This window comes from Alosa pseudoharengus, unplaced genomic scaffold (assembly GCF_046254945.1).
Source record: "Alosa pseudoharengus isolate Yale_2024_CS ecotype anadromous, Long Island Sound unplaced genomic scaffold, YU_APseudo_1.1 YU_APseudo_1.1_scf_3, whole genome shotgun sequence".
Taxonomy (NCBI): domain Eukaryota; kingdom Metazoa; phylum Chordata; class Actinopteri; order Clupeiformes; family Clupeidae; genus Alosa; species Alosa pseudoharengus.
In genome coordinates this window covers 20,925,620-20,941,220 of record NW_027468718.1, presented here as the reverse complement: position 1 = coordinate 20,941,220, position 15,601 = coordinate 20,925,620, and the positions used below count along the sequence as shown (strand labels likewise).

The 15,601-nt window shown below is 47.0% G+C and overlaps 2 protein-coding genes across 14 annotated transcripts in view; both read right to left on the bottom strand.

Annotated features, from left to right (window-relative positions):
* Positions 1-4,413, bottom strand: part of LOC143100393 (WD repeat, SAM and U-box domain-containing protein 1-like) — an 11,938-nt gene extending 7,525 nt beyond the window's left edge. The window contains exons 1-5 of the mRNA XM_076263536.1: positions 4,271-4,413; positions 3,482-3,893; positions 3,015-3,202; positions 1,925-2,011; positions 148-241 (exon numbers count right to left, since the gene is read on the bottom strand). Of these exons, the coding sequence (XP_076119651.1) occupies positions 148-241; positions 1,925-2,011; positions 3,015-3,202; positions 3,482-3,893; positions 4,271-4,334 (845 nt within the window). The 5' untranslated portion in view covers positions 4,335-4,413. The remainder of the gene's footprint in view (positions 1-147; positions 242-1,924; positions 2,012-3,014; positions 3,203-3,481; positions 3,894-4,270) is intronic.
* Positions 4,414-4,472: 59 nt separating this feature from the next.
* Positions 4,473-15,601, bottom strand: part of LOC143100389 (bromodomain adjacent to zinc finger domain protein 2B-like) — a 69,345-nt gene continuing 58,216 nt past the window's right edge. For 4 of the 13 annotated variants that reach the window (XM_076263520.1, XM_076263519.1, XM_076263522.1 and 1 more), the window contains 15 exons: positions 14,749-14,978; positions 13,989-14,063; positions 13,569-13,794; positions 13,367-13,429; positions 13,009-13,153; positions 11,735-12,585; positions 11,071-11,374; positions 10,769-10,924; positions 10,234-10,400; positions 9,571-9,884; positions 8,820-8,955; positions 8,355-8,501; positions 7,670-8,058; positions 6,076-6,219; positions 4,473-5,969 (listed from right to left, as the gene is read on the bottom strand). In XM_076263520.1, the coding sequence (XP_076119635.1) occupies positions 5,813-5,969; positions 6,076-6,219; positions 7,670-8,058; positions 8,355-8,501; positions 8,820-8,955; positions 9,571-9,884; positions 10,234-10,400; positions 10,769-10,924; positions 11,071-11,374; positions 11,735-12,585; positions 13,009-13,153; positions 13,367-13,429; positions 13,569-13,794; positions 13,989-14,063; positions 14,749-14,978 (3,504 nt within the window). In that variant the 3' untranslated portion in view covers positions 4,473-5,812. The remainder of the gene's footprint in view (positions 5,970-6,075; positions 6,220-7,669; positions 8,059-8,354; positions 8,502-8,819; positions 8,956-9,570; positions 9,885-10,233; positions 10,401-10,768; positions 10,925-11,070; positions 11,375-11,734; positions 12,586-13,008; positions 13,154-13,366; positions 13,430-13,568; positions 13,795-13,988; positions 14,064-14,748; positions 14,979-15,601) is intronic. The other 9 variants (XM_076263528.1, XM_076263532.1, XM_076263530.1 and 6 more) reach the window with 6 other exon arrangements.

The following is a 15,601-nucleotide window of genomic DNA, read 5'->3' as shown; positions in this document are numbered from 1 at the left end:
TGTGTGTGTGTGTGTGTGTGTGTGTGTGTGTGTGTGTGTGTGTGTGTGTGTGTGTGTGTGTGTGTGTGTGTGTGTGTGTGTGTGTGTGTGTGTGTGTGTGTGTGTGTGTGTGTGTGTGTGTGTGTGTGTGTGTGTGTGTGTGCTTACCCGGATGCAACCAGCTGTCCATCACTGGAAAAGGCACAGGACAGCACAGGTCCAGATTGGGCTTTCAGAGAGTGCAGCAGCTGCATACGACAGCCTGTAGATCAATAGTCAACACATACACACACACATACACACACACACACACACACAAACAAACATCAATAAGCTATGTGCATCTGTGTGTCCTGTTTGCCTTGGCAGATACTGCTGGACTAGTCCTGGCAATACATCACACACAACACTCAAGTCACCTCTGCATGCTGCGTACTACAACAACGGCTGCACGTTTGACGTCCTGGCTGTCTTTCGCTGGCTCACATAATTGGCCCTCAGAATTGATTTGAAGATTTCATTATGGTGTGCCATTGGTGTGCCATGGCTGTGCCCCTTAATGCTGTTGGGAATTGCCCAGCTTTGCGGTTGTTCTTTTCATCTTCAACTTAAACCAATAATTCTTGGATGACCCTTGCACAGAAGAAAACAGGGCCTTTACTGGACACAGTCTACTGTAGATTTTGGAGCAGCCCCCTCTAAGGCATTGGATCTGCACATTCTTATCCCCAGCAATGGCTTGTTAACATTTTTCATCTGTTTTATTATTTCTACAACTAAAAACTAAACTCATTCTTTTTACCCCATTACCACACAACCAGTATGTTATTCTAGTGCTGTAGTAGCTATTTGCATTGAAACAATTATTCTTAATTTTGTCCAAAGCTGAAATGCAATACCTAATTACGTTTCCTGGGATTAGTTGGACTGGATGATTCTAAATTCTAAAATACTGATACCCTAGCTACTGTATCTCTCGTTGGTCTCTGTGTGCCAAACACAGCTCCTAAAGCCTACATCAGCTGCATCAGTTTGTTTGGATGTGGTCTGAGTGGACTGGGAATTATGAGCATCAAAATACAACAGTGCACTTTTCAGTGTCACCTCATCCTGCGGACACAGAAAAATCTGTCTGTTTATGACTGCCTGATGAGTATGTGACCAGTGCCTGTCGAGCCACGTTTGAGTGGCGAGAGTGTGCATGTGCACACACACACACACACACACAGACACACACACTCACACACACCCTCTCTGTCTGTCTGTCATTTCTCTCAGCACAAAAGGCTCCATGCCTGTCCCAGCGAGACATGACACTGGACGCACATCTCCCCCAGACACTGGCCGTTTCCACAGCAACAGAGACAGGTTAGTCACTGACCTGGATGTACAGTGCATGCACAAAATCTCTCTATCTTTTACACACACACACACACACACACACACAGTGCATCACCATTGTCGTGCATCAATCTCCATTCATCCCCAGGTTCCATTGCGCTTGATTTATAAACACATTCTATCAACACTAGAGATTAAAACAGGAGAAGGTGCAGCTTATTTTCTTCCTAGACCCAATAAATAAAAAAAGAAAAGCGAGAAATAAAAAAAGGCCAGCTGAGAAATAAACACAGCCAACAAAATAATCATACAACACTCAAAGGAGCTTTCAGCAGACAGATCCTTTCATCACACACTACAGTGAGCACTCTAAGAGCCCCCTGCTTATGGACCCTTTCAAGAGAGTTACATTATCAGCATCATAGTTGGCCCCACAAGACTTCCTTTTTAACATTCCATATGTTATCTTAATGCAGAGGAAGTAGATTGGGGCCCAAATAGAACGTTCAAGTTCTTGTTTTTGTTTTTATTGTTGAAAGGGTCTATACAGTACAGGACGGAGAGGACGGACTGTAGTGGGGGGTTGAGTGGGTGTCTGGACTACCTGCGACAGCATGCTGGGAAATGATCCATATCTTCAGCAGGCTATCCTGCCCACAGGACACCAATCGAAACTTGACCGTCTCTCCGTCTGTGACGCACAAGAGCCAAGTCAGTTAGCCACAGGAAGGAAAAATACACATAATATTATTAAATAACTACGCAACAGTCCAGACGAGGGTTGATTTGCTGGTCAAATTCATCTGAGCGTGTGCACTGCACTACAGAGTCAGATGACTCGGAAAAAGAGTTTTAAGGGATATATAACAGTGTTGCATTTAATGCATTCTAATCACATTTTTCAGAGGGACTAGCCAAGGCACTCCAGGAGAGAGGAAATGGCAGCATAAGCAATAATGTTCTCCGTGTTGAGAGAATGCTTTATCAGCTATAAAAATATAACACCGAGCACAGGAAACATGATGCTGATATAAAGTGCCTTCTTGGGATGATTCTCTACTAACTGTGGGCTTACGTTGCAGGCTGCCAAGGGAGGAGGACTGAGCTTCAGGGAGACTTTTACCAAAAAGAATAGATGTCACCTTGGATAAATAATATTAAAAAAAAACAAATAAGAATAATAAAAATAAAATGCATGTTTTGGGATTGTGGGGCTCTATAAAGTAATTTAGTGGTTCCTTTGGCAGTAGTTTCCAAAAACACTGCAAGCTCACAGTTGCTAAGGGAGTGTTCCTTCTGTATAAATATGACAACATAGAAAACGTATTTTAATTACCGTGTAACTGGATTGTGGATTGCTATGTAACAGCATCGGTTTTTTGCATGCAGCACTTGTGCGTGTTGTGTTTAAAAGGGACTAAAAGCCTGTGTAATATCCAAATTACACAGTTTGCCAAGCTGTTGAGTATTAAGACCAAAGCTGATCCTCAGTGGTTCTTATCCTCAACTTAGTATAATTATACGCAATGTTCTGGCAACAGTTAATAGGAAAGGGAGCAACTTAAGCAGCACATCAACAGCTCATTTCATTTGTGTACTGTGTGTGCCTGTGATGAATTAGCTACAACATCAGACTGTTTTAAGTCAGAAACATTAGATAAGGGAACAGAATGCCTGCATTGCACTGCCTTTACCAACGTGAGCGATGGAGTCACACTGGCAGCAGCTGACTCCCAGGTCGTGTGCGACCTTCTGGGCATGAAGCTGGACCAGGTCCAAGTCCCAGATCTTCAGGTCTCCACTGGTGCATCCGGTCACAAACATCTGGCCACAAGGAGTGAAGGAGCAGGCCAGCACAGTGGCCTCAGTGACCTCACCTGTCCTGCAGTGTGTGTGTGTGTGTGTGTGTGTGTGAATTACAATGGGTATACTCATAGCCTTTATTGGTAGCAAATGAAAACTGAAGAATGATGTAGGCCTACTGTACCTCTGATCATACAAAGAAAACAGGGCGTTACAAAAAGCATTCAGTAGGCCTAATTAAAAAAGACTAAAGATATGTGTATGAAAGTCTATTATGAAATGCATACTTTTATTGTAGTAAAGATAACATGACTCTAAATGATATGGATTTTACTAACTTAATATTAAATGTGCTCACCTTCGCAGACTCGTTGACTGAAAATCCCACAGGGCAACTGTCCCGTCAGATGCACAGGACAGCACTAAAGATGAGTCGGGGGAAAGCGCACAGACTCTCACTGGGCTTCGACCGGGGTGCTCATATTTAAATATAATTTCGCCCGTGTCCATGCTCCAAATGACAACAGTGGCATCCGTGGAGCAAGATGCAAGGTAGTTTCCGCAGCTGCTAAAGCAACACCAGTGTACCCCATATCCGTGGCCCGAAAGTGGGGAGAAAGGCAACTCAGAGAAGTCACCGAGGGAGTACACCCGGATAGTCTTGTCTCCGGAGCAGGTCGCCAACAAAGTTGCTGATAAGGCACATCCATTTACATCATCCCTGTGGTCGCGCAATGTAAGAATCGCCGATGGCATTTTCAAGTCTGCACCTGTGAGATACACGATGTAATATAATTACACACACAAGATGGCGCAGTAAACACATGCATCACCAGCAGTTACCATTAAGGTTTCATGACTTAAATATGACATTGATATTCGTATGTTTGTAAAAAAATCCCATTCAATTGTAGCCTATTCATAGTAGGCCTATAGGCTATATTCAATTAATACTATGTTACACAATGTTGAATTTCAAATCATGAACTAACTCCAAAATAAGTATGCCTAGCCTATCATCGTCACAGTTGGAGTTCGTATGCGATTCGTGTCCAGTTCACGCATATTAGGCTAGGCTACTGTCTTTATTTATCACATATTCTGTGGCAAAATATTATTTATATTAATCTATTCCGATCTCGCTTACCTCGAGGCACTTCCTGGTTTCTCACAAGGTGAGTGACAAGTGATTGTGACGCATATTTCCTCATGTAGGTGACGACCTTAGGTCTCTCGTCTCTGTTATCGAGACTGTGTTATCGTTTCAGTGCGTTGGCCTACATTTTTCCTGATGAGTGTAGGGGAGGCATAAATGTGTTTAAGTCCCAATGTCAGTAACAGTACAACTGTGAGTTTAAAAACATCGTTTTATTTTATCCGTGCCACACACACGCACGCACACACTAGTGAAAAATAATGCTCCTACAAAAAGAATGCTACATTTCCTCACAACATATTTAAATAAAATAACTTCAAGTACTCTGACTCCGGTACAAAAAGACTGTTAGCTACCTGCCCCAGCGGGCCACGACACAGCAAGTTCCAACACAGTGACGAAAGCGTAGTGCCCTTATGTTTGTGAAGGCAGGGCCAAGTGGATGCTTTGCGGAAAATGCTGTGCCTTGCAGGATATCTACGTCCGAGAAGATCCATGTTTTGATCAGAGTTTGAGGCTCAGGGTGTTAGAAGAGAAAACAAATTATCCATGGAGTACACAATAATGTGCAAGTGTATGGACACTCCTCCATACACCCCAGAGAGGCGAGGCACTACCAGAAATGAGGGAGACCACAGTGTTTGCAGAGGATATGATCAGTACAAGCAAATATTGTCTAATACTGTAGCATCATCACTTGAAGACAGATAAAACCCTACAATTGTACTAAGGCATAAACAAGATCTGACATTTGAAACGATATGTACACCTCTACATATTCCAAAACGTGACGGAATATTGACAATAATGGACACATATGTACAGAGATCATTGTATTTTGTCAGGAGGATACAAACACATTTCTACACCAATACAGATCTACAGTTTTCTCTCTTTTTGTATCATCTGATGCTCAGGAGCACAGAAAAGTGTAAACAATTACTTGTCTTGGCTTTATTTTTTATTTTCATTTTTTAAAAGAAAAAACATTCCTCTGCTATTTTAAAGCATTTTCGCCGTTTTTTTTTTCTTTTCATAGAAAATGAAAGACAGAACAATTTTACTCATAAATAATTAACATAATAATTAAATACATTCACTGTAATATTAATGGCAAAGTTTTAAAAAGAAGAGGAAACAAAAAGAAATCTATTTACAGGGAGTGAAGGGCGATCAGTCCACAGTTCTGATGGTAGTAGTTTCAGTGCTGTAAGTTTTTGTTTGTTTGTTTTTTTAAAGGAAAAGGTATTGCACTAGAAGACATCCAGTCACCTGGACCTGGTTGGGTGCCTCCGACTGTTCCCATCCCGGCAGCAGTGCACATTAGTGTCCATTCGGCTGCGCGCATCTACTGTTCCTGTTCCACGTGTTGGTGCCTTGGTTGCCTGACAAGAGGAACGCATGGCTCTGAACCAATGTTCTCAGAAGTGATTTCAAGTGCTCAGCTTCATCAGTTCGGCCGTAGCAGAGGCTGGTCCTTTGTGAGGAGAGTCAAGTAAGAAAAAAACAAAAACGAAACAAAATAAATCAAGTCTAGTTTGTTTGCTTCAACAGTTCGGGCCATCTTTTCTCGAAGAACTTCCTCATGCTGTGTCCTGCTCGTCCGATGTCGGAATTGTCCTCGTTGAATTTCTCGCAGTTGTCAAAAATCAGGTTAACATCAATGATGAAAGTCTCGAGGTTCAGGTACCTGAAATGCAAAATTTGAATGGTCAATTATGTGTTGCAACCCTTACCATATTAAAGGATACCGCATGGACAGGGTGATCAACAAAAAACAAAATGTGGCTACTCACTGGTTATTGGCAATTTTTTCTTTAATGGTGGCAAGGTCCATGGGCTTCTTGATGACTTTTCTGTAGCCAGGGACAGCCTTGGCGTTCACCGGATTAAGAAAAGGCCAAGCATCCGGATGGCTCTCCAAATCGGCAAGCAGTATCCTAAGGAACAAAATACCATTGCTAATTATTATGCAATTCATAAATCTAACATTAATGTACAGTACTTCTACTAACATTAATCCAGATATGCTATTGCGACACCTGAGGTAATATACAGCCAGGGTTGGGTCAGATTACTTTGAAATGTAATCCATTACTGACTACAAATTACATGGCAATTTTTGTAATCAGTAACGTAATCAGGATTACAAAAAACATGTAACGTAATCTGATTACTTTAGGATTACTTTTAGATTACTTCAATAAATATGTCCCTTAAGTAAAAGACACCACCACTGAATTGATGAAAGAATTCTCATTCTATTTTTCTGTTTATTATTTCATTACATCTAAGAAATCTCTTTGCTCTGAGTAAAGCATTCCTGTGTGAATTAACTGATCTTTTCTTCCAAAAATCTTAATGTAGCCCCTTGTTTTAGTGTTACCATTTACTTTGAGGTCACCAGGTCCCATTGTCTGAAAAACACCCAAAACTAATACATTTCTATAGCTATTCTCCACTTTGGGGGTGGTATTTTGGTGGTTGAAATTTTCCCCATCCCAAAACCGATCACTTAGTCATCATGGATGTGATCATGGATCACTATTCTCCAAACATGCACAACTCAGCTTAACCTTTATAAGGGCACACCTGGACAATGAATTTAGCTTTAGCTGGATTTTTTTGACCCAGGACATGGCCTGAGATTGAATGCCACCATGTCCATTTCAATTGTGGGGGTGAGAAAATTATTCCTTTGGGATGTTTTTCAACCAGGTGGACCTGGTGACTTTCTCAAAGTAAACGGTAACACTAAAACAAGAGGTTACATTAAGATTAGGAGGAAAAGATCAGGCAGTGTGCCGACAGACCTGCCCCATTAGTAAATAAGTTAGTAAGTATAGATACTCTTTTGATCCCGTGAGGGAAATTTGGTCTCCCAATCCGCAAATTAGTGAAGCACAGTGAACACACAGTGAGGTTAAGCACACAATGAGCACACAGTGAGGTGAAGCACACACCAACCCGGAGCAGTGAGCTGTCTGCTACAACGGCGCTCGGGGATCAATGAGGGGTTAGGTGCCTTACTCAAGGGCACTTCAGCCGTGGATGTGGGCATGGGAGAGCAGTGCTCAACCACTTCCCCCGCCCACATTTTTTCTACTGGTCGGGGATCAAACCGGCAAGCCCGAAGCTTGTCGAATTAAAAGATAACTAGGCTATCATCAAAAAGTTGCATTGCTTCCATGATAAAATGTAATCAGGTAATCCCCAACAATGTAACTGTAATCTGATTACACAATTTTTTTATTGTAATCTGGGCTGATTATAGTTACTTGATTTTTGTAATCTGATTACGTAATCCAGATTACATGTAATCCGTTACTACCCAACCCTGTATACAGCAATACCAAGAAGTCACTCTATAGAGGTAGTCATTTCAGTTACCTGCATAAAGTCAGGTCTCTTTCGTTGTCCTGGACCACACCAGCAGTCTTTGCCTTCTTGACGTGGGCAGGGCTGTCCTGCTTGGGCTGGGCTGGGGCTGGACTCTCCTCGGCTTTCCTTTTCTTGGTCTCTTTTGCTGCTTTCTTGGGAGTGCTGCTGCTAGTGCTCGCCACGTCCTCCTCAGAGGCCTCTGATGACCTCCTGCTCTTCTTCACCTCAGTGCTCTTCTTACCTCCTCCTCCTCCACCTCCTGCTGTTGCTCCTCCTCCACCTCTATCTGCTCCTCCTCCTCCTCCACCACCATTTCCTCCTGCTCCTGCTGCTGTGCCGGACGCTGCCCCTGTGGTTCGGCTCTGCAGTTTCTTGTTCTTTGGGGACTGACCACTCGCCTGGATGACGGACGGTAAAGAGCAGGTCAGGGCAGACATCATTCAGCCACGACCTGACCTCCTCACACAGACAATCGCCTGGCCTGTAGACTACCCATTTAAGCCAGGTGCCCTAAATTACTTCTAAATAAGGGCCTCATTTTTCTTCAGAGCTAAATTGAGCATCGCACCTTTCTACTTGAGCACAATTCCAGACCAATTCCGATTCAAACACAATGTACCATCTTGAATGAGAGGTTTTATATTTCCTCTGAGCCCCTGTGCTGCCTGACTGTGACTAGGGCTAGAGACGGTACCTTGGATATACAGGCCGGGCAGAACCAGTCTCCGTCTGGGATGGTGGTGATCTTGGGCCGGTGGCAGTAGGTGTGGCAGCCCTTATCACAGCCGTCACACAGCAGGAGGAGCTCCTCGTTGTCGCCCTTACGGCACATCTGGCAGAACTGCACCAAAAACACAAAACGCAAAAAATGGCATCGCTGTTATGTAGAAGATCTTTTAAATCCCTCTTTTTTTTTTTTTTCTTTTTTTTTTTAATCCCTCTTTTTTTGTCTCCCTCACTGAGCGTTTATACTGCAAGCAAGGCGTAGGGGGCGCAAGCTTGAGTGAAATGTAAATGAAACAATTTACACTATCTCCGTCTCTGACATGACAGTAAGTAAGTATATATACTCTTTTGATCCCGTGAGGGAAAGTTGGTCATAAACATTGTGTTTTCGTATGTGTAGATTGTGCTGTGCAGTAAGGAGGAGACCACACACCACTTTCATGATGGACCTCTCCCAGGCAATGGACTTCTGCAGCTGTTGGATGCATAGGGCCAGCTGGGAGGCACTGCGGACATCGTTCAGGGCCTTCCGCCACACCTTCATGCCTGGGGCCACGTCCTCTTGACCACTGTGTGTGGGGGGGGGGGGGGGAGAAACCAGACCAGAGCAGCCGAGGTCAGAGACATCAAAGGCTAGCCCACAGTTAGAATTGTAAGAATGATAATAAACTGAGCCAACCATGCCACCGCAGAAAGCGAAAAAAGTTCACAGAGAGTCAAACAGCCACCAGACACACTGTGTGAAGTGTCCAAGCAGCCCCTCAGAGCCTGTGTGCATGCAGTGTGCTACTGCTGGACAGTGACAAGTGTGTATGGGTGGTAGCAGGCCACAGCCACAATGCAATGGATTTATGAATCACCACAGTTCCCAGCAGAATGCACCTGGGTTGGGGGTGTGTGTGTGTGTGTGTGGGTGTGTGTGTGTGTGGGGGGGGGGGGTTGATTTCACAGACTGATCAGACACTAACAGCCTGAGAGTGGAGAGACTGGACGTCCCTCTCAGGAGTGGACACAGTGACAAACGGGGGAGAGCACCAGAGACCAGGATGCGCATAGCAGGAGAGTGCAGGAATGGGGGTGAGGGACAAGACAGCGATGCAGGCTCCAGTCAGCAGAGAGTGGGGTAGGAGGGTGGGGGGGTAGCAACAGAAGGCGGCGCTGGAATGAACAGGGGGATGACCTACCAATCACCATCAGCACTACTGGATGGTGCAGGAGCAGGGACAGTGACTGTACCCACATTATCCAGCCTGATCTGAATGGTGGTACTTAAGGGGCTCTTCAGGTACCTTCGCTCGATGTTGCGCTCCAGCTCGGCCAGTCGGGCCACGGCTAGATCGAGCGGGTTGTTGGGGCGCCGCGCAATGCCGCCAGTGTTGCCGTCCGCACGCTCCTCGCCAGAGGCCTTGCCGCCCACCGGGCTCAGCTTGGCCAGGGGCTTGTGCTCGTGGTAGACCAGATCCTCCCGCTCCGACTGCGGCTCGGGGAACATCCAGCCCTGCGGGGGGGGGGGGGAGAAGAGGGAGATGATTAGGGTTCTCTTCTGGAACATTAGTGTTCTCTTCTGCCTTCACACTGGCAAAATAAATCAGAACCTTCTCTCTAGAGGAAACTTTTGAAATGTAAAGCCATGATTACTGACAAGAATTTGGCAGAACGGAAACAAAAAAAAAAAAAGTTCTTAATTTGGAAAAAAAAAAAGAAGCAAAAAACAATTAATTCAGAAGTTACAAATGTCATCCTAAAAATTGTTTCACATTCTCCAGATTATTCAGAAAATCAGATTATTTCTAGTCGTATACTATTCAGGTCAGTGCAGATGTCGGAGGTCAGTGTTGGGGACATACATCTACCTTGACCTGCAGGCTGGCCGAAGTGACCTTCCTCTCCATCTCCTCCACCTGCTGAAGTGCGGCGATGTCCACCTCCATGGCCTGCTCCTCCACACACCAGCTCTCCAGGATCTCCTCCGTCACCTGGTTCTCCTCCAGCTCCGCCACGTCAATCACAGACACTAAAAGGGCCAGCAAACACACGGTCAGTTCTCAGACACTACGGGCCAGCAAGCACAGGGTCAATCTCAGGGCACTGGGCACCACGGATAGCACCAGACTGGAATCAACAATTGAGTTACCAAGTACAATTAATCATCAACCATAAAGAGCATTCCTGATGCATTTCCTGAAAAAATACTTCCTTTCAGCTGCAACTTTAGTGGCAAAACATTTAGCACATTAACTATAAAAGAATCAAAGTAAACCATAAACAAATACTACAGTCAAACATTGTTCTGCTGTTTACACATGATTTCCTGTTTCTTGGTTACACTGCCTGTGGATGCCTGTCTAGGAGCGCCTGTGTGTGTTAGCGGAGAGGACTGACCCTCTCTGTGCTTGGTACAGGACTGTGTGATGTAGTCCATGTGCTTCTGGAACTGCTTCTGCAGGGCCTTCTCCCTGATGCCCCGGCTGTGCAGGGCCTTCACCAGGCAGCGCAGCTCCTCCTGGTCCCCCAACCTCCACCAGCCAGTCATCATTTCTAAACACACACACACACACACACACACACACACAGGTACAAGCACAACACACACACACACACAAATAAATCAATTTGTAATTCATTTTCATACATTTCAAATATTTTTTTAACATCAAGAATCGCTGCCAGCGTGGTGCTCTCACCCTCGGGTATGGGCCGGGGGCAGGGGTGGTCAGGCGGTTTGGCCACCTCTAAGACCGGAGAGGGCGCAAAGGGCAGCTTGTCGCTGGGTGGCCCCGGGGACTCGCTCTTGCTGGTGGCCGCGCTGGGCGTCAGGAAGGGGTTGGCGCTGCCGTTGCCCTCTATGGACGGGTACGCCATGCCCATCACGGAGGGGAGCGAGCCGGCGCCAGGAAAGTGCAGGTTGGGGCTCATCATGCCCGGGGGCCACCCGCAGAAGGGCATTCCCATTAAATTCATGCCCGACTTCACCTGTGGAAACAAGAGCTGTGAGCCGGGGGAGAGAAGGGGGAAAGCATGACTGGCAATTCAAAACAAGACAACTAGAATACCGGCAAGGCAAACACAGGGAGGACTCCTACACAGCACGTGTTCAGTTGTCAAAACAAAGCACATTCGGTAACCACTAGCATGGAAAAACGAACACACGGAACGTGACTTGGCCTGCGTCCCACATTAAAAGTGATCTAAACTTAATGTGCACTTCCACAAGACATTTCATTTACAAAAGGCACCAATCTACATCTCCAGAGTGCTTCCCGAGACATCATGAAATATAATCCCACAGAATCAACATGAAGGGCGACAAGATGACAGATTGGGAGACACAGGGGGGTGTGTGCGCACCTGCAGAGGCGATAATGGGAAGTTATTGATTGCCGAAGCAGAGCTGCCGGGGTTGCTGGGGCTCGGAGAGGCAGAGGCGGAGGAGGAGGTGGCGGCTGCAGAGGTGGCCGAGGGGTTGGGAGGGGACAGCGAGGAGGGGGACTTGGGCCGCAGGGCAGCAGGGGTGGGCTGGGTGGGGGAGGTGGCCGCGGGGGCCGGTGGAGCGGGCGGCGGGGTGGGGCTGGCCGTCAGTGAGGAGCTGTCGCAGGGGGAGCGCGGCAGCAGGCTGAACCAGTGGCCGCTCTTCTCGGTCAGCACGCGGAAGAGCTGGTCGTTGGGCAGGAGCGGCGGGTGCGGGTAGCCGCCGGGGGCCTTGCCGCCGGGGCCGTTGAGGTAAGAGGAGGGGAGGAGCAGGGGGTGCGCCAAGGCAGCGCCCAGGTCGGGCTTGGCCTCCGCAGGCGCGGGCTGGCCGCCGGACGCGGCCGAGGGGCTGCTGGGAAAGGTGGTGGGCGTGTTGGCCGGGGAGCCGGCGGAGGCCGTGCCTGCTGCCGCGGCGGGGCTGCCGTCGTGACTCCGCGAGGGGCTGCTGCTCTGCTCGGGCGACATCTTGGCCACCTCCAGCAGCTTGCTGAGCTTGGAGAAGGAGCCGGGCTTCTGCAGGAAGAGGTTGAGCGAGTCCGCCTCGCCGTGCCGCTCGGGGGTGGGCGTCTCGCGCTCCTGCTTGACCTCCACGCTGACCCCCAGCGACTTCGCCTCCTCCTCCTCCTCCTCCTCCTCCTCGGCCATCTCCTTGTCTTCCGCCGGCTCCTCTTTCACCTGGACGTGCTCGGCGGTCCTCGCGCGCGCCCTCTCCCTCTCCAGCTCCTCGGCTCCTGTAGGAAAAAAAGATCATAACAGCCCCTCAGCATCAACACACAAACACACACACACACACACACACACACACACACACACACACACACACACACACACACACACACACACTCGCACACACACACACACACACTCGCTAGCTAAATCGATGTGGGCCGATTCAGGACATGCATACTGATGGCATGCATTAAAAAGGTCACAGAAGCGTGACTCCTATAAAAAGAGATTTGCACCTGTTCAGAGAGAACGGCGTTTTGTCGAAAATGGAGAAATACCATGACACGACGTACTCCCAATAAATGTCATGAGTCAGAGTGTACCGTTTCAATTTTCCCCACGTTTACGGCTATATCAGTCGCACCCCGTGAGAGTGTGTTTTATATCTCTATAAAGGGGCGGTGTTTAGTTCGCCAGTGACTGACCTTCTCCGCTCTCCATGCCCTCCACGAAGATGCCGCCGCACTGAGGCAGGACCCAGTAGCGCCGCTTGTAGCGGTCCTGCCCGAACATCATGAAGCGCAGCGAGCCGGACGACTCAAACAGCTTACGGCGGATCTGGATTTGTTGCTGAGGGATCAACAGAGAGAGAGAGAGAGAGAGAGAGAGAGAGAGAATGCATTTTTAATTAAATCCAATCAGAAACTTGCTCAGATATATTATTAATCGTACAGATTTACACCACTATCTTTTCAATAGAGAGCTAATCCGGTTAATCTGATTGATATGACCAAAGTCTTGGCTTCGGTCATGTGATTTGCAGTAAATCCTGCTAATGTTTACCTTTGATAGTTTCTCAATCTGCTTCTCCAGTTCCTCCACACTGGCGGCCTGGTCCATCTCATCCTGTTAGGGAAAGCCACAGACAAGGCCAGTGGAGATGACCATCACATTTTCAACTAGATCAACAAACACGTTAATTACTGACATTCCACACAGACACAGACTCACAGACACACACCGGCCAAACGGCCTGAAATCATACCTCATCTTCACAGGTCTCCACTTTCTTCCCTTTTTTCACCACGTCGTCATCTTCATCATCATCTTCGTCCTCCTCGCTGTCCTCGTCCTCATCCTCGTCGTCGTCGCTATCCCCTCCTTTCCGCTTGCGCTTGCGGCCGGCCGAGGGCGTGCCCATGGACGGAGTCTCCTCCCCTCCGATGTTGCTGTCCCTCTTGCCCGTCCGCTTGGCGTGGACGCTCCTCATCCTTCAGCGCAGAGGCAGAGGAGCACACAGAATAACTAACGTGCACACGGCCACTTCAGCCTGCACACACTCTTTATCAGACTGCATTATGCAGTATGCCAACAGGCAAAATAATATGCCAGTTTGTGTGTGTGTGTGTGTGTGTGTGTGTGTGTGTGAGTGAGTGTATTCAAAGCTGGCCTCAGAGATACTCACTTGCGAAGCTTGCCCTCAATCACCCACTTGTCTCTCCTCAAGTTTGTCATGTGATCGATGTTTTTGTCAATTTCACTGCAGGGGAGACATGGAGAGGGGGAGAGAGAGAAAAGAGAGAGAAAGAGAGTGCTCAGTTCTCATCTCTGCCTTCTTTGTTTAGTCTCGGCTCAAGAGCAAACAATGTCAAGTGCCAGGTGCACAGCGGCTGAATGCTAAGCAACAATATCAGTGTTGATGTGCGTCAGGCGACAGCGCGGATTCTTCTGTGCCAGAGAGTCTGACACCATCACCAGGCTTTTGATACGTTGAAAGCAGCCACGGTGAGTTGGCCTCTCGAGATAACACACATGCGTCTGGCAAATTCCCCCTACATTAATTAAGACTGTTTGTTTCAGTGCTTCAGAGAACAGATTTAAAGAAAAAGAAAAAACTAAAACCCACATGGTAAAGGATTAAATGTATGCATTTCTACAGCCTCTCAGACTCAGGCTAAAATAGTGACTAACCAATGTTAAACCCTTTAATCTTTCCATTAAGAAAATGTTACAACCTTTTATCACTGGATTAGTCATTTCTTATTCCAACATTATCATAAAGCTTACCAAGTAGTATATAGATAAGAATGCATTAATAAATAAATGAGGCATGTATAAAGTAAAATATAAACATACACCGCTTATATAAAACAATTATGTATCATTTCTGGTGTTTACATTCTAGTCCTCTACCAGCAGAGTGTGCCACATCTTAGAAGTCTCACCTGACCACGCTCTTGCTGCAGGCTAGCTCGTTGACCAGGAAGGCCAGGATGGAGGCCTTCTGGGCCGGACTGTGCGCCTGGAAGGCCTTGGTCTTCAGGCTCTGGGCCAGCGCCGCCAGCTCCGTCTGCAGCGGCCCGCAGTGGGCATCCATGTAGATCTGCAGGATCTCCGACACGTTGTCCCGGTTGATGCCAACGTTGGTCAGGTGCTCCCCCAAGGCCGTCTTGGCCTGGAACCAAACGTAGAGAGAGAGGGCCAGAGAGAGAGAGAGAGAGGGCCAGAGAGAGAGAGAGAGAGAGAGAGGGCCAGAGAGAGAGAGAGAGAGAGAGAAAGTGATTGAGAGTGCAAGAACTTGAAGAGCACGATTTTCTATTTTCAAAGAAAAAAATAATTCCTTCCTATCATTGCCACAAAGACGAGGCTTTCTCTAATTTCCCCACGCAGTGCTTTTGGAGAAATAATCGAAAGCCTAATGAAAAAAAAAAGCGTGACTAACTCTTCAAGATTAAGCGTGGGTGAAATTGCTTTGGGAATGAACCAAAATTCTGCTCTTATTGTAGATACCCTGTTAAGAGCCCCAAACACAGTTAGCCTCTGAAATAGATAAGCTCTATTCATTTAGCCATACTGAGTCGACACACTGATAACAGCCTGCTTGTGTGTTCTAATCACAGTAGTGCATACGTGCCTCTGTAGCAAGCAGCGCTCAACTTACACACTAATTGGTCCTGCTTACTGCATGCTCTCCACATCTGTTGAGGTATGAGGAGTGCTTGGTTTACCTGTGCTCTGTTTGAATGGCTAAACCTGTGCGCATCGTTGCACATAGCATAAGTAATCTTGGGTACAGTA